Source organism: Bombina bombina, chromosome 2 (genome assembly GCF_027579735.1).
Source record: "Bombina bombina isolate aBomBom1 chromosome 2, aBomBom1.pri, whole genome shotgun sequence".
NCBI classification, from domain to species: domain Eukaryota; kingdom Metazoa; phylum Chordata; class Amphibia; order Anura; family Bombinatoridae; genus Bombina; species Bombina bombina.
The window spans coordinates 635,074,418-635,093,510 of NC_069500.1; the positions used below are offsets into that span (position 1 = coordinate 635,074,418).

The 19,093-nt window shown below is 40.6% G+C and overlaps 1 protein-coding gene across 1 annotated transcript in view; it reads right to left on the bottom strand.

Annotated features, from left to right (window-relative positions):
* Positions 1-19,093, bottom strand: part of MPDZ (multiple PDZ domain crumbs cell polarity complex component) — a 754,223-nt gene that overhangs the window by 374,076 nt on the left and 361,054 nt on the right. Inside the window, exon 14 of the mRNA XM_053699987.1 lies at positions 11,876-12,022. Coding sequence (XP_053555962.1) covers positions 11,876-12,022 — 147 coding nt within the window. The remainder of the gene's footprint in view (positions 1-11,875; positions 12,023-19,093) is intronic.

Consider the following 19,093-nt stretch of genomic DNA (forward strand, 5'->3'; position numbering starts at 1 on the left):
GCGAAGACCAAGTTGCAGCCTTGCAAATCTGTTCAACAGAGGCCTCATTCTTAAAGGCCCAAGTGGAAGCCACAGCTCTAGTAGAATGAGCTGTAATTCTTTCAGGAGGCTGCTGTCCAGCAGTCTCATAGGCTAAACGAATTATGCTACGAAGCCAGAAGGAGAGAGAGGTAGCCGAAGCCTTATGACCTCTCCTCTGACCAGAGTACACGACAAACAGGGAAGACGTTTGTCGAAAATCCTTAGTTGCCTGCAAGTAGAACTTGAGGGCACGAACTACCTCCAGATTGTGTAGAAGACGTTCCTTCTTTGAAGAAGGATTTGGACACAAGGATGGAACAACAATCTCTTGATTGATATTCCTGTTAGTGACTACCTTAGGTAAGAACCCAGGTTTAGTACGCAGAACTACCTTGTCTGAGTGAAAGATCAGATAAGGAGAATCACAATGTAAGGCTGATAATTCAGAGACTCTTCGAGCCGAGGAAATAGCCATTAAAAATAGAACTTTCCAAGATAACAATTTTATATCAATGGAATGAAGGGGTTCAAACGGAACGCCCTGTAAAACGTTAAGAACTAAGTTTAAACTCCATGGCGGAGCAACAGTTTTAAACACAGGCTTGATCCTAGCTAAAGCCTGACAAAATGCCTGGACGTCTGGAATTTCTGACAGACGCTTATGTAACAAGATGGACAGAGCTGAGATCTGTCCCTTTAATGAGCTAGCCGATAAACCCTTTTCTAAACCTTCTTGTAGAAAGGACAATATCCTAGGAATCCTAACCTTACTCCAGGAGTAATCTTTGGATTCACACCAGTATAGGTATTTACGCCATATTTTATGGTAAATCTTTCTAGTAACAGGCTTCCTAGCCTGTATCAGGGTATCAATAACCGACTCAGAAAAACCACGTTTTGATAAAATCAAGCGTTCAATTTCCAAGCAGTCAGCTTCAGAGAAGTTAGATTTTGATGTTTGAATGGACCCTGTATCAGAAGGTCCTGTCTTAGAGGTAGAGACCAAGGCGGACAGGATGACATGTCCACTAGATCTGCATACCAAGTCCTGCGTGGCCATGCAGGTGCTATTAGAATCACTGATGCTCTCTCCTGTTTGATTTTGGCAATCAATCGAGGAAGCAGCGGGAAGGGTGGAAACACATAAGCCATCCTGAAGTTCCAAGGTGCTGTCAAAGCATCTATCAGAACCGCTCCCGGATCCCTGGATCTGGATCCGTAGCGAGGAAGTTTGGCGTTCTGGCGAGACGCCATGAGATCTATCTCTGGTTTGCCCCAACGTCGAAGTATTTGGGCAAAGACCTCCGGATGAAGTTCCCACTCCCCCGGATGAAAAGTCTGGCGACTCAAGAAATCCGCCTCCCAGTTCTCCACTCCCGGGATGTGGATTGCTGACAGGTGGCAAGAGTGAGACTCTGCCCAGCGAAATATCTTTGATACTTCCATCATTGCTAGGGAGCTTCTTGTCCCTCCCTGATGGTTGATGTAAGCTACAGTCGTGATGTTGTCCGACTGAAACCTGATAAACCCCCGAGTTTTTAACTGGGGCCAAGCTAGAAGGGCATTGAGAACTGCTCTCAATTCCAGAATGTTTATTGGCAGGAGACTTTCCTCCTGACTCCATTGTCCCTGAGCCTTCAGAGAATTCCAGACAGCGCCCCAACCTAGTAGGCTGGCGTCTGTTGTTACAATTGTCCAGTCCGGCCTGCTGAATGGCATCCCCCTGGACAGATGTGGCCGAGAAAGCCACCATAGAAGAGAGTTTCTGGTCTCTTGATCCAGATTCAGAGTGGGGGACAAATCTGAGTAATCCCCATTCCACTGACTCAGCATGCACAATTGCAGCGGTCTGAGATGTAGGCGTGCAAAGGGAACTATGTCCATTGCTGCTACCATTAAGCCGATCACCTCCATGCATTGAGCTACTGACGGGAGTTGAATGGAATGAAGGACACGGCATGCATTTAGAAGCTTTGTTAATCTGTCTTCTGTCAGATAATTCTTCATTTCTACAGAATCTATAAGAGTCCCCAAGAATGGAACTCTTGTGAGAGGAAAGAGAGAACTCTTCTTTTCGTTCACTTTCCATCCATGCGACCTTAGAAATGCCAGAACTAACTCTGTATGAGAATTGGCAGTTTGAAAGCTTGAAGCTTGAATCAGAATGTCGTCTAGGTACGGAGCTACCGAAATTCCTCGCGGTCTTAGTACCGCCAGAAGGGCACCCAGAACCTTTGTGAATATTCTTGGAGCCGTAGCCAATCCGAATGGAAGGGCTACAAACTGGTAATGCCTGTTTAAGAAGGCAAACCTTAGATACCGGTAATGATCTTTGTGAATCGGTATGTGAAGGTAAGCATCCTTTAAATCCACTGTGGTCATGTACTGACCCTTTTGGATCATGGGTAAGATTGTCCGAATAGTTTCCATTTTGAACGATGGAACTCTTAGGAATTTGTTTAGGATCTTTAAATCCAGGATTGGCTTGAAAGTTCCCTCTTTTTTGGGAACCACAAACAGGTTTGAGTAAAACCCTTGTCCTTGTTCCGACCGCGGAACCGGATGGATCACTCCCATTAATAATAGATCTTGTACACAGCGTAGAAACGCGTCTTTCTTTATTTGGTTTGTTGACAACCTTGACAGATGAAATCTCCCTCTTGGGGGAGATAATTTGAAGTCTAGAAGGTATCCCTGAGATATGATCTCTAGCGCCCAGGGATCCTGGACATCTCTTGCCCAAGCCTGGGCGAAGAGAGAGAGTCTGCCCCCCACTAGATCCGGTCCCGGATCGGGGGCCCTCGGTTCATGCTGTCTTAGGGGCAGCAGCAGGTTTCCTGGCCTGCTTGCCCTTATTCCAGGACTGGTTAGGTTTCCAGCCTTGTCTGTAACAAGCAACAGCTCCTTCCTGTTTTGGTGCAGTGGAAGTTGATGCAGTTCCTGTTTTGAAATTCCGAAAGGGACGAAAATTAGACTGTCTAGCCTTAGCTTTGGCTTTGTCTTGAGGTAGAGCGTGGCCCTTACCTCCTGTAATGTCAGCAATAATTTCCTTCAAACCGGGCCCAAATAAAGTTTGCCCTTTGAAAGGTATATTAAGTAATTTGGACTTAGAAGTTACATCAGCCGACCAGGATTTTAGCCACAGCGCCCTACGTGCCTGAATGGCGAATCCTGAATTCTTAGCCGTAAGTTTGGTTAAATGTACTACGGCCTCCGAAATGAATGAATTAGCTAGTTTAAGGACTCTAAGCCTGTCCGTAATGTCGTCCAGCGTAGCTGAACTAAGGTTCTCTTCCAGAGACTCAATCCAAAATGCTGCCGCAGCCGTAATCGGCGCGATGCATGCAAGGGGTTGCAATATAAAACCTTGTTGAACAAACATTTTCTTAAGGTAACCCTCTAATTTTTTATCCATAGGATCTGAAAAAGCACAGCTATCCTCCACCGGGATAGTGGTGCGCTTAGCTAAAGTAGAAACTGCTCCCTCCACCTTAGGGACCGTTTGCCATAAGTCCCGTGTGGTGGCGTCTATTGGAAACATCTTTCTAAATATTGGAGGGGGTGAGAACGGCACACCGGGTCTATCCCACTCCTTAGTAACAATTTCAGTTAATCTCTTAGGTATAGGAAAAACGTCAGTACTCGCCGGTACCGCAAAGTATTTATCCAACCTACACATTTTCTCCGGTATTGCAACAGTGTTACAATCGTTAAGAGCCGCTAAGACCTCCCCTAGTAACACACGGAGGTTTTCCAATTTAAATTTAAAATTTGAAATATCTGAATCCAATCTGCTTGGATCAGAACCGTCACCTACAGAATGAAGCTCTCCGTCCTCATGCTCTGCAAGCTGTGACGCAGTATCAGACATGGCCCTAGAATTATCAGCGCACTCTGTTCTCACCCCAGAGTGATCACGCTTGCCTCTTAGTTCTGGTAATTTAGCCAAAACTTCAGTCATAACAGTAGCCATATCTTGTAATGTTATCTGTAATGGCTGCCCAGATGTACTAGGCGCCATAATATCACGCACCTCCCGGGCGGGAGATGCAGGTACTGACACGTGAGGCGAGTTAGTCGGCATAACTCTCCCCTCTCTGTTTGGTAAAATTTGTTCAATTTGTACAGATTGGCTTTTATTTAAAGTAGCATCAATACAGTTAGTACATAAATTTCTATTGGGCTCCACCTTGGCATTGGAACAAACGACACAGGTATCTTCCTCTGAATCAGACATGTTTAACACACTAGCAATAAACATGCAACTCGGTTACAATCTTAATTAACAAAAACGTACTGTGCCTCAAGAAGCACTAAACGATTAAATGACAGTTGAATATAATGAACTGAAAAACAGTTATAGCATCACTCTTTAAATACAACACAACTTTTTAGCAAAGGTTTGTTCCCATTAGTAAAATAACACAAATTAAATTTTAAACATAAAAATTACAGAGCAACGTTTTAATTCACAGTCACTATATAAGTCTCACAGCTCTGCTGAGAGAATCTACCTCCCTTCAAAGAAGTTTGAAGACCCCTGAGTTCTGTTAGAGATGAACCGGATCATGCAGAAAATACAAGAGTAACTGACTGGAAATTTTTGATGCGTAGCAAAGAGCGCCAAAAACGGCCCCTCCCTCTCACACACAGCAGTGAGAGAGAAACGAAACTGTCATAATTAAAACAAGCAAACTGCCAAGTGGAAAAATAATGCCCAAATATTTATTCACTCAGTACCTCATTAATGCAAACGATTCTACATTCCAGCAAAAACGTTTAACATGAAAAATACCTATTAAAAGGCTTAATGTACTTTTACAGAGTAATTCCGGTGAAATACCATCCCCAGAATACTAAAATGTAGAGTATACATACATGTTCATTATAACGGTATGGCAGGATTTTCTCATCAATTCCATTCAGAAAATAAAAACTGCTACATACCTCAATGCAGATTCAACTGCCCGCTGTCCCCTGATCTGAAGTTTTTACCTCCCTCAGATGGCCGAGAAACAGCAATATGATCTTAACTACTCCGGTTAAAATCATAAGAAAAACTCTGGTAGATTCTTCTTCAAACTCTGCCAGAGAGGTAATAACACGCTCCGGTGCTATTGTAAAATAACAAACTTTTGATTGAAGTTCTAAAAACTAAGTATAATCACCATAGTCCTCTCACACCTCCTATCTAGTCTTTGGGTGCAAGAGAATGACTGGAGGTGACGTAGAGGGGAGGAGCTATATAGCAACTCTGCTGGGTGAATCCTCTTGCACTTCCTGTAGGGGAGCAGATAATATCCCAGAAGTAATGATGACCCGTGGACTGATCACACATAACAGAAGAAATTTGGGTTTAGTGTCGAAGGTGCATTCAATGCCGCTGCAAACAGCTGAAATAACCGATCCCCCTCTGCAAGACTTTAATGGGACAGTACACTGTAAAATTGATTTTATATTAAAGGGACACTGAACCCAAATTTTTTCTTTCGTGATTCAGAATTATTCTTCATTCTCTTGCTATCTTTATTTGAAAAAGAAGGCATCTAAGCTAAGGAGCCAGCCAATTATTGGTTCAGTACTCTGGAGAGCACTTGTTTATTGGTGGGTGAATTTATCCACCAATCAGCAAGAACAACCCAGGTTATTCACCAAAAATGGGCCGGCATCTAAACTTACATTCTTGCTTTTCAAATAAAGATACCAAGACAATTAAGAAAATTTGATAATAGGAGTAAATTAGAAAGTTGCTTAAAATTGCATGCTCTATCTGAATCACAAAAGAAAAAAATTGGGTTCAGTTTCCCTTTAATGTATTTTCAATGACTTGTTATACCAGCTGCAGAGTAAAAAAATGTATGGGAAATTGCATTTTCAGGTTTATTTGTGTATATGAAGTAGCTGGTTTTGTGCTTTTAAACCACAACCTATTATAATGGGTTGAGCTTCAGGTAATATAATATCTCATTAGGTTATCACTTTGTATATACACACTTGCTTCCTTATCTTATATTTGTCTGGAAAACTAAAGCTCAATACATAGAGAGAACAATGGAAAATTATCATTTTATTACCTAACTATCCTGCACCTCACTGAGAGTGTAATTTCTTCTGCTGGCTGTTTTTATTTAGGCTATTCAATAGCTGAGACTCCAGTACCAAAACTTTCAATATAGGTTGGAAAACCACAAGCTAAATCAGCTATTTCAAAGGCCAAAATAGGGGTAAAGGAGTTACTTGTAAACTATTTAATACACTCCAGCAGGTAAAATGGATCATTGGGAACAATTTAAATGGGAGAAAAATTTGGGGTAAACTGTCCCTTTAAGCTCAGACTTTAAAGTATTTTCAACAAGATTAATAACAGTAGAGCAAAAGGTAGCAGACACAGAAACACAACAAAGGGAATCTACAGCCAATATTGTTCAACTGCAGAGGCAAAACAAAGCTCTTCAGGAAAAACTAGATGACCTGGAAAACAGGTCCAGGAGAACAATATTGGAGTGGTTGGCCTACCAGAGTAAGTCCCAGGCCCTGCTCTGATAGGCTTCACTGACAGAATCCTACATCAAATATTCCTTGTGTGGTGGAGAGAGCCCACAGGATGGGAACTTTACAACAGAGATCAGAAAATGTAGCACCGCCTAGACAAATTATGATCAAGTATCTAAATCTCAAAGACAAAACCATACTGTTGAAAGCATACAGACAAGCGCCTGACCTGGTGTATGAAGGAAAAAAAGATTCACCTGTTCCAGGATCACTCAGCCGAAGCAGCCAAGAAACGTAGAGAATTCTCTCTGTGTTGTAAAGAGCTCTTGGAGAGAGGAGAATCAGTATAAAAATTCTTTGATTCAACCAAACAACTTTAAGTCTTCCTACGGATCTTAGGGGGTGTATATGGGCCACACTCACACAAAAGTGAGTTCTGGAGCTCCCTTAGAACACACCTCTTATGAATACTAGATGCCCCATTTTATTTTAGGGGGGGGGATTTCAACATAACACCACAAACACCAGCAGATATTCAAGAACCCTAGCCTACCACAAGCTAGAATTAGCATAAACCCCAATGCGAAAAAGGAATCCATAATATTAACCAAATTCAGAAAATCTCTCTTTAGTAGACATCTGGAGAGAGATAGGAACCCAGAAGCTAGAGATTATCACTCCTGCCAAAGATACCCTGTCACGCATCAATCATTTCCTGACTTCTCACACCTTAAATCCTAAAATCACAGATGCTAGCATAGATAATCTGATTATCTCGGATCACAATCAAAGTCGCATTAGGTCCAACAAGAAATCCACAGAACACCTGGTTTTTCCCTAAATACCTGTTCCATGACATTAACCTTAAAAAACATTTGGTGGGAGAATGGCTAGCCTACAAATCATTAAAACAACAACACTCCAACAACCCCCTACTATACTGGGAAGCGGGCAAAGCAGTTCTCAGAGGAGTCACAACCTCATACGTAATAAAAAGAAAAAAGAAAAAGGTCAGTGAGGAATTGTTGCTAAAACAATTACTAAACACTCTAAATAAATACCTGGGCAACCCCACAGACAACAATAGAAACAAATGAAAACAAGTGAAAACACAAAGAGACACACACCTGACGCAAAAAAAGCAGCTAGAGATTTGACAGTAACACATGCTAGGTTCTATCGCCACGACAATAAAACAGGAAGGCTATTAAGCCAGACTTACTAAACTAACTAAAAGCACAAACATAATAACGGCCATAAAAAATAAAAACGACATCTGTACAGATACCACTGAAATCGAACAAGTATTTAGACAATACTACTCAGAACTATATAAAAAGCAAAACATAGAACCCTCAGATAGATCCACATTCTGACGCACCATTAACATACCAACTCTGACAGTGGAACAGCTACAGACAATAAATACCCCAATAGAACCACAAGAGATAACCAAAATTATAGGCGACCTCCCTCTCAAAAAAAACTCCGGGACCCTATGGGCTCCCGAGTGAGTTTTACAAAATACTCAAAAATTAGGTGTCAAATACGTTATAAAAGTTATTCAATGGCATCATGACAGGAGACATCAAACTTTCCCAAAGATTTACAGAAGCAAACATCTGCCTAATTCCCAAACCAGATAGAGACCTATTAGCACCAGCATTGTATCGTCCAATTTCGTTAATGAATGACTATAAGCTCTTCACAAAAATTCTTGCTAATAGATTGGCTCTTGTCCTTCCTCACTTAATCCATAAGGATCAAACAGGGTTTGTTAAGGGTAGAACGGCGGTTACAAACATCCGAACATTTCAATTTCTTTTAAACCATTATTGGAATCATAGTGAGTCAGGAACAATACCAGACAATAAGGAGGCTTGTGTCTTATTAGTAGACGCAGTAAAAGCCTTTGATTAAGTGCTTTGGAATAATTTATTCCTCACCCTCAAATAATTCGGGATCACAGGCAACTTCTCAAAGCACTTAAATCCCTATACTCGTCACCACAGGCTGTGATTTTAGTCAATGGAGTCCCTTCCCAGCCCTTTGCCCTGGAGCGAGGTAAAAGACAGGGGTGCCCACTTTTCCTGCTCTTGTTTGACCTTGCTCTGGAAACCCTGGCCATAAAAATCAGAGCAGAAACGGAGGGATTCACATTGGGAGAACAGACAGTACACATATCCTTATTTGCAGAGGATATGGTCCTATATGTACAGAACCCAAAAACAAATATACTAACAATCATGAATATCATAGCAGACTTTGGCCAAATATCCGGCTACACAATAAAGACAGATAAAAAAGAACTAATATGGCTGACCCCACACATGAATACAACAGACCTAAACTACAACTTTAAAATAGTCACCAACACATTTAAATATCTGGCAATCAAACTCTCCACAGACCCGAATAAATGGCATGACGCTAATTACACCCCATTGAAAATAAAAGCGCAAGACTTAACATCCCATTGGCCAAAACTCTCTTTCACTATATCGGGCAGAATATGTTTAGTGAAAATGGTTCTATTCCCAAAACTCCTATATCTCCTTCAAATAATACCCCAAACTTTAAGTAAAGCAGACCTGAAATACTGGCACTCACTGATATTATCTTTTGTATGGACAAACAAGAAACACAGGATTAAATCAAGCAGAATGATGAGCTCAATAGAGTTAGGAGGATTAGCAGTACCAAATATAGAGTTATATAATTGGGCAACTCAGGCAAAGTACGTCTTAGACTGGTTAACAGGCAAAGATTATTTCACAATTCCAGCTCTAGTGCAAAAAGTGGTTGAGCCATGATCACTAGCCATGCTACCACACCTGAAAGCAACAAAAGCAGACAACTTACTAGCACAGTACCCCCTAATGCAACAACCCCTCTATGCATGGAGGAAAATATGTCATAAGTTAAAAATAAATAACAAATTTACCAAATTCCTTCTGCTACAAGGAAACCCTAACTTTATACCGGGACTGACTACACAGACATTCAAGGAATGGCAAAACATAGGCATAGATATAGTTTCAAAGGTCCAAGAAGACAATCTGTACCTTCACACACCTAGAGATACAATATGCAATACCATGCAAATATAATTTTGCATATTTGCAAGTGAAGCATTATATACAAGCTATACAAAAGACAGGAGAACTACCTGAAAATAACAACACTATATACCAACTATGCAACCTATACACACATGGAATTAAATCAATTTCTCCAATGTATAAAGCCCTGGGGACCATAGACAATGAAAACACCCTAAAACACATTAGCGGGAAATGGTCAGAAATGTTAAATACATAAATTCAGACAACTATGGTTCAGCAAAGTATTCAGAAACGAGCAACACTTTCTACTGATATTAGGGAACCACACACTAAACTACTGGAATTGGCATACATAACACCGACGCTATATAAAAGCTACATAAAAATTGGGAAACTGAATCTAAAGGAAATTGCCCAAAATGTGCAAAACCAGAAGCAGACCTGCTCCACATGCTGTGGACATGTCATAAGCTGTATACATTTTTGGGAATAACAATTCATTGGCTTAACACTATAAGCAACACAACCCTCACTCTTACACCTAAAACAGTAGTATTTCTTAACCTTCAGAACCTGAGCAAAACAAACACAATATTCATACACAATGTCATCTTATAGGCCAGGAAAACTATATTTAAACACTGACTGAAAAGCGATCCCCCTACCCTAACCCAGTTGAAAAGGGAGATAAATCAACAAATGCTTTACAAACAAGCTGACACATTAGGAGATTTACAGGCGAAGAACAAATCACTTCATAAAGAAATGGGAACCCAACCTACATTAGCCAGGGCCCAACAAACTCAGATACTATACCCAATCAGGAATACAGACTATATCCTCAATGCCCAACTGAGAGGAGAATGGAAAATCAACTTTAAACAACCAGAAACTAAACTGGCACAAATTTAAAATCTTAGTAAAGGACAGATTGCACCCTGGGGACCTGGATTCAAAACTACAGTATTTATGTTATAAAATAAAGACATGCGTGAGCACTATATGCTTACAGTTGACATTCTATTAGCCAATTGTTATGTGAATGTAAATTGATATGTAAAGTTAAACTAGCAATTTGTACGCCACAGGCATTCATATAGCAGACTTTTATTCTTGTACTGGATTTGCTCACTGTATGTCTTTTTCATAAATAAAGAATAAAAAAAAAGTACATTATTTTCTATGTGAAGAACATAGGAATGAAAAATATGAGTAACACGCATCGGGGTTAGCACTAACGCAGTCAGCTTAATGCATATGAAAAATTGCTATCTTCAATGAACTTTATTGAAATATTAAATAAACTATTAAAAAATATTAATAAAAATTATTTAACACGGTTATACATACAAATATATATGTCCTCCAAAAGAAAGGGCACTCACAGGTCTTGACAAAGTAACATATCTTTATTGCATATAAATCATCATAAAGTGTCAGTCGACGTTTCAGCTACAATCTTAGCCTTTTTCAAGACAATCAAAGTCCGTTGCAAACAACTCTCAGCGTGTCTAAAGCGCAATTCTGTGACGTCACATGGAGACACCCAGGCACTGGATAAGCTACGGCTGAGGGAGTGAGTGCGTAATAATTGGTTTTACACATATATATATATATATATATATATATATATATATATATATATATTATTTATAATATTTTGCAGTATGTATAATAATAATTTTAAATCATTTTTATTAATATTTTTTAATTGTTTATATTTAATATTTCAATAATACGCACTGAACATAGCAATTCCTCATGTGCGCTTACCAGGCCGTGTTAGTCCTAGAACTTTATAGTTATAGATATATATAGAAATATGTATTTACAATAAAAAGTACATTGTTCTGTATATGAAGAACATTGGAATGTGAAATTTTCATAATTCATGTCGGGTTTAGCACACTTGAATAAAAACGGGATTGGGTTAGTGCATGAGTATGGATGTTACTTTCTTTTCAGCTTGCGTGCTCCATTGAAGTCTAGAGGGGAATATGATAATGGGGTTAAGATATTCAAAGTTCAAATTTTTGCACGTGTACAGTTTTTGCTTACGCGTAAACTTTTTAACTTGTAATACAATAACTACCCAAAGCATCCATCTAGCGAAGATAACTTAATAGCGCTCCACTTGTTATATAGTCTACAATAAGCAAACGCTCAAGCAGTAGCGCTTAATAGTGCTCCACTCGTAATCTAGCCCATAATAAGCAAACTTTGAAATTTAGTTTTTTTACATATGATTTTTTAATAAGGTGTGGGTATATCAGTTTTATAAAAAGTATTAGTCTTACTTCTAGCAGTTCATCCCCACTATACAGTTTTCCACTCCGGCCTACTGGTCCTTCTGGTAATATAGATCTCAAAAAATGATGGCTGCCTGAGGCTTCCAGACTTATACCTAACCCACTGCTTTCTCTGAACTTGTCTACTTGAGCAACCTAAAAAGTAAGAAAACACAGAAATAATAGAATATAGACAATTAAATTGTAGCAATAGGAACCTTAAAATCTCAATTAAAATATCTTAACTCCCCATTTTAATTTTAAATAATATGCTGTGACCTCAGGACACTAGCTTTAAAGGCACATTAAAAACGAAATACATTTTAGAACTATAGTATTAAGGTTATTCCCTGCCTCCATCTAGCTACCACTACAGGGAGTGCAGAATTATTAGGCAAATGAGTATTTTGACCACATCATCCTCTTTATGCATGTTGTCTTACTCCAAGCTGTATAGGCTCGAAAGCCTACTACCAATTAAGCATATTAGGTGATGTGCATCTCTGTAATGAGAAGGGGTGTGGTCTAATGACATCAACACCCTATATCAGGTGTGCATAATTATTAGGCAACTTCCTTTCCTTTGGCAAAATGGGTCAAAAGAAGGACTTGACAGGCTCAGAAAAGTCAAAAATAGTGAGATATCTTGCAGAGGGATGCAGCACTCTTAAAATTGCAAAGCTTCTGAAGCGTGATCATCGAACAATCAAGTGTTTCATTCAAAATAGTCAACAGGGTCGCAAGAAGCGTGTAGAAAAACCAAGGCGCAAAATAACTGCCCATGAACTGAGAAAAGTCAAGCGTGCAGCTGCCAAGATGCCACTTGCCACCAGTTTGGCCATATTTCAGAGCTGCAACATCACTGGAGTGCCCAAAAGCACAAGGTGTGCAATACTCAGAGACATGGCCAAGGTAAGAAAGGCTGAAAGACGACCACCACTGAACAAGACACACAAGCTGAAACGTCAAGACTGGGCCAAGAAATATCTCAAGACTGATTTTTCTAAGGTTTTATGGACTGATGAAATGAGAGTGAGTCTTGATGGGCCAGATGGATGGGCCCATGGCTGGATTGGTAAAGGGCAGAGAGCTCCAGTCCGACTCAGACGCCAGCAAGGTGGAGGTGGAGTACTGGTTTGGGCTGGTATCATCAAAGATGAGCTTGTGGGGCCTTTTCGGGTTGAGGATGGAGTCAAGCTCAACTCCCAGTCCTACTGCCAGTTTCTGGAAGACACCTTCTTCAAGCAGTGGTACAGGAAGAAGTCTGCATCCTTCAAGAAAAACATGATTTTCATGCAGGACAATGCTCCATCACACGCGTCCAAGTACTCCACTTGGCTGGCAAGAAAGGGTATAAAAGAACCCCATTGAGAACCTGTGGTCCATCATCAAATGTGAGATTTACAAGGAGGGAAAACAGTACAACTCTCTGAACAGTGTCTGGGAGCCTGTGGTTGCTGCTGCACGCAATGTTGATGGTGAACAGATCAAAACACTGACAGAATCCATGGATGGCAGGCTTTTGAGTGTCCTTGCAAAGAAAGGTGGCTATATTGGTCACTGATTTGTTTTTGTTTTGTTTTTGAATGTCAGAAATGTATATTTGTGAATGTTGAGATGTTATATTGGTTTCACTGGTAAAAATAAATAATTGAAATGGGTATATATTTGTTTTTTGTTAAGTTGCCTAATAATTATGCACAGTAATAGTCACCTGCACACACAGATATCCCCCTAAAATAGCTATAACTAAAAACAAACTAAAAACTACTTCCAAAACTATTCAGCTTTGATATTAATGAGTTTTTTGGGTTCATTGAGAACATGGTTGTTGTTCAATAATAAAATTAATCCTCAAAAATACAACTTGCCTAATAATTCTGCACTCCCTGTATATTGAAAACAAAATGTATGCTTACCTGATAAATTTCTTTCTTTCCAGACAAGGAGAGTCCACAAAGTCATTCCAATTACTAGTAGGATATTCACTCCTGGCCAGCAGGAGGCAAAGAGCACCACAGCAAAGCTATTAAGTGTCACTTCCCTTACCCATAACCCCCAGTAAATTCTTGGAAAAAGAAGATAACACAAAGGTGTAGAGGTGCCTGAGGTTTAGTAAAACAATACGGTCTAATCTAAAGGGTGGGGTCGTGGACTCTGCATGTCCGGAAAGAAAGAAATTTATCAGGTAAGCATAAATTGTGTTTTCTTTCCTAAGACATGGAGAGTCCACAACTTCATTCCAATTACTAGTGGGAACCAATACCCAAGCTAGAGGACACGGAATGAATAGGGAGGGAGAATAAGACAGGCAGACCTAAACAGAAGGCACAAATGCTTGAATAACTTTTCTCCCAAAGGAAGCCTCAGCCGGGGCAAAAATATCAAATTTGTAGAACTTGGAAAAAGTATGCAGAGAGGACCAAGTTGCAACCTTGCAAATTTGTTCCACAGAAGCATCGTTTTTGAAAGCCCAAGAAGAGGATACAGTCCTAGTGGAATGAGCTGTAAGTCTCTCAGGAGGCTGCTGTCCAGCAGTCTCATAAGCAAAACAAATCATACTTCTCAACCAGAGGGAAAGAGAAGTAGAAGCAGCCTTCTGACCCTTACACTTTCCAGAGAAATAAACAAACAAAAATCCTTAGTAGCTTTCAGGTAGAATTTTAGAGCGTGCATCACATCCAAATTGTTCAACAGACGTTCCTTATGAGAGGAAGGATTAGGACAGAGAGAAGGAACCACAATTTCCTGATTAATATTTTTATCCAAAGCCACCTTAAGGAGAAACCCCAATTTAGTATGAAGGACCGCCTTATCCACATGAAAAATAAGGTAAGGTGAATCACACTGCAAAGCCGATAGTTCTTAAACTCTCTGAGAAGAGGAAATAGCAATAAGAACCAAAACCTTCCAAGATAACAGCTTAATATCTATGGAATGCATTGGCTCAAACGGTGCCTGCTGCAACACTCTAAGAACTAGGTTAAGGCTCCAAGGAGGAGCAACAGATATAAACACAGGCCTGATTCTAACCAGGGCCTGACAAAAATATTGACCATCTGGCACATCCGCCAGACGTTTATGGAAAAGAATAGATAATGCAGAAATCTGACCATTCAGAGAACTGACTGACAACCCTTTCTCCAGACCATCCTGAAGAAAAGACAAAATTCTAGGAATCCTGACCCTACTCCAAAAGTAGTCCTGTGATTCACACCAATAAAGGTATTTACGCCATACCTTATGGTAAATCTTACGAGTAACAGGCTTGCGAGCCTGAGTCATCGTATCAATGACAGACTCAGAAAACCCATGGTTAGCCAGAACTAAGCGTTAAATCTCCAAGCAGTCAGCTTCAGAGAAACGAGATTTGGATGATGGAAAGGACTCTGAATTAGAAGGTCCTTTCTCAGAGGTAACCTCCAAGGTGGAAGAGATTACATCTTCACTAGGTCCGCAAACAAGATCCTGCAAGGCCATGCAGGAGCTACTAGAATTACAGACACTGTCTTCTGTTTAAAATGAGCAATGACTCATGGAAGCAGAGCAAATGGAGGAAACAGGTATGCTAGACCGAATTCCTAAGGAACCGCCAGAGCATCTATCAGGACAGCCTGAGGATCTCTTGACCTTGAACCGTAACTTGGAAGCTTGGTGTTCTGACAAGACGCCATCAGATCCAACTCCGGCACCCCCCATTTGAGGGTTAACCTGGAGAACACCTCCAGATGGAGAGCCCCCCCGGGATGAAAGGTCTGTCTGCTCAGGAAATCCGCCTTCCAGTTGTCGACTCCTGGAATTTGGATCGCAGATAGAAGACAATTGTGAGCTTCTGCCCATTGGGCCACCTCCTTCATGGCCAAAGAACTCTGAGTTCCTCCCTGGTGGTTGCTGTAAGCCACTGAGGTGATGTTGTCCAACTGGAACTTGATAAACCAGGCTAAGGACAACTGAGGCCAGGCCATCAGAGCATTAAAGATCCCTCTCAACTCCAAGATGTTTATTGGAAGAGAAGACTCCTCCTGAGTCCATAGGCCCTGAGCCTTTAACGAGTCCCAGACGGCTCCCCAGCCTAGCAGGTCATATATCCGTGGTCACAATCACCCAGGAGGGTCTCCGGAAGCATGTGCCCTGAGACAGATGATCCTAAGAAATCCACCACGAGAGAGAGTCTCTTGTCAACTGGTCTAAATCTTAAATCTATCCTCTGAGATAGATCCAAATGGTCTCCGTTCCATTGTCTGAGCATACATAATTGCAGAGTTCTCAAATGGAATCGAGCAAAGGGAATGATGTCCATGGAAGCAACAATCATACCAATTACCTCCATACATTGAGCAACTGATGGCCAAACAGTAGACTGTAGAAAGAGGCAAGTAGTAGAGAAGCTTGGATCTTCTGACCTCCGTCAGAAAATTTTTCGGAGATAGGGAATCGATGAGGGTCCTTAAAGGGACAGTCAAGTATAAATGAAACTTTCATTATTCAGATAGGACTTTTAATTTTAATCAACTTTCCAATTTACTTTTATCATCAAATTTGCTTTTTTCTCTTGGTATTCTTAGTTTAAACTAAACATAGGTAGGCTCATATTCTAATTTCTAAGCCTTTGAGGGCTGCCTCTTATCACAGGCTTTTTAAATCTCTTTTCAACACAAAGAGACAGAAAGTACACGTGGGCCATATAGATAACACTGTGTTCAGGCACAGGGAGTTATTTAAGATCTAGCACAAAACAATGCTAAATGCAAGACAATAGATAATAAACAGTCACAGACATGTGATCAGGGGGCTGGAAGAAGGTTCCTAGATACAAGGTAATCACAGAGGTAAAAAGTATATTAATATAACTGTGTTGGTTATGCAAAACTGGGGAATGGGTAATAAAGGGATTATGTATATTTTAAAACAATAACAATTCTATGGTAGACTGTCCCTTTAAGAAAACCACCCTTGTAGCTGGAACAAGGGAATTCTTCTCCAATTTCACTTTCCAGCTGTGGGAACGTAGAAAAGAAAACAAGATCTCTGTATGAGAGACTGCTTGTTGAAAAGATTGCATCTGAATCAATATGTTGTGCAGGTAAGGTGCCACCGCAATTTCCTGAGATCTGACAACTGCCAAGAGAGCCCCCAGAACCTTTGAGAAGATTCTGGAAGCTGTTTCAAGGCCAAAGGAAGAGCCACAAACTGAAAGTGCTTGTCTAGAAAAGCAAATCTCAGGAACTGGTGATGATCTTTGTGGATGGGAACATGAACATACGGTTTCCATTTTGAAGGATGGTACCCTGAGAAACTTGTTTAACACTTTAGGTCTAAAATGGGTCCAAAAGTTCCCTCTTTTTTTTGGGAACCACAAACAGATTTGAATAAAATTCTAGACCTTGATCTCTTTCTGGAGCTCCCAGGGAGGAAAGGTCCTGAACGCACTTTAAGAGTGCCTCTCTTTTTACCTGTTCTGCAGATAACTTTGAGAGGAGAAATCTGCCCTTGGGAGGACGAGATTTTAATTCTATTTTGTACCCCTGAGATACTATGTCCACAGCCCAAGGATCTGAGACATCTCGTATCCACACTTGAAGAAAAAAGGAAAGTCTGCCCCGCACTTTATCCGATCCCAGACCGGGGGCAGACCCTTCATGCTGACTCAGCAGAGCGCTTCTTTGATTGCTTTCCTTATTCCAAGACTGATTGGGTATCCAAGAAGACTTGGACTGCTCCTGCTTGGATGAAGGAGAAGAAGACTTTTGACCTTTGAAGTTACGAAAGGAATGAAAATTACTTTGACATCCTTTAGGTCTATTCTTCTTGTCTTGTGGTAGAAAGGACCTTTCCACCCATATTTCAGAAATGATCTCTGCCAGACCAGTACCAAACAGGGTCTTACCCCTGTAAGGTAGCAACAGAAGCTTGGACTTGGAGGTAACATCAACTGACCATGATTTTAGCCATAGAGCCCTGCAGACTTGGACAGCGAAGCCCGACATCTTAGCTCCCAGTCTAATGACTTGCATGTTAGCATCAGAGATAAAGGAATTGGCTAGTTTGAGAGCCTTAATCCTATCCTGGATCTCCTCCAACAGAGTGTCCTCTAAAATCAGTTCTGACAAGGCATTGCACCAATAAGATGCTGCACTTGCTACTGTGGCAATACAAACTGCAGGTTGCCATTGAAACCCCTGATGAACATACATTTTCTTTACATAAGCCTCCAGCTTTTTGTCCATGGGATCCTTAAAGGATCATCTATCCTCAATAGAGATTGTAGTTCTCTACAATTGTGCGCCATGAATCTCTAATGGAGTCAGCAACAGGAAACGTCTTTTTAAAGACGGGAGAAAGGAATTCCTGGCTTCTCCCATTCCTGTGTAATAATCTCCGTCACACGGTCTGGAACAGGAATCACTTCCACAGCGGAAGGAAAATCATAGTACTTGTTAAGTTTACTAGATTTCTTAGGGTTGACAATGACAGAAGCGTCAGAGTCCTTCAAGGTAGCCAAAACCTTCTTTAGCAGTAAGCGGAGGTGTTCAAGCTTAAATCTGAAGGTATCCTCCGAGTTATGAGGAAAGTCAACCTTCATGGTAGCAGAAGGGACAGATACCTTATCATATGACAAATGTTTAGATTTCCTCTTGCGTTTTCCCAACATAGGAAAAGCAGATAATGTTGCAGATACCACAGAAGATACCTATGCAGCAAAATCTGATGGCAAATAAACTCCTTCAGGAGGCTGAGAGGAACTGCAGGGCACTGTATATGATGCCATTGAGGCTTAGGACGTTTGAGGAGAAAGCTGTGGCATTGCCTTAACGGCATCAGCCTGAGTCACACTAGAGTTCTAGCTAAACAAGTTGCACAAAATTGCATAGGCAAAATAATTTGAGCCTCTAGACATAATAGGCATCTATCAAAGGAAACAGATTATTGATCCATGTCCTAACTGGTTCCCAAGTTAAAGGAATAACTCAAAATAATAAAATGACTACTGTCACTTAACAAAAATCTTTATTTGATAAAAGCATTATATATGCTATATAAATATAGACAATAACAAATTATTTAGACCTCTACACCTCAGAAATAATGAGGTGCCCTACCATAGCGATCATCCCACAATTTGACTGCCAAAAACTGCCTCAGTGGTCATACTGCAGAGCCGACACAGACGGGGCTGAAACAGAAGTGACACCACTCCGTTCTGAGATTAGACTGATGAGCGGGAAG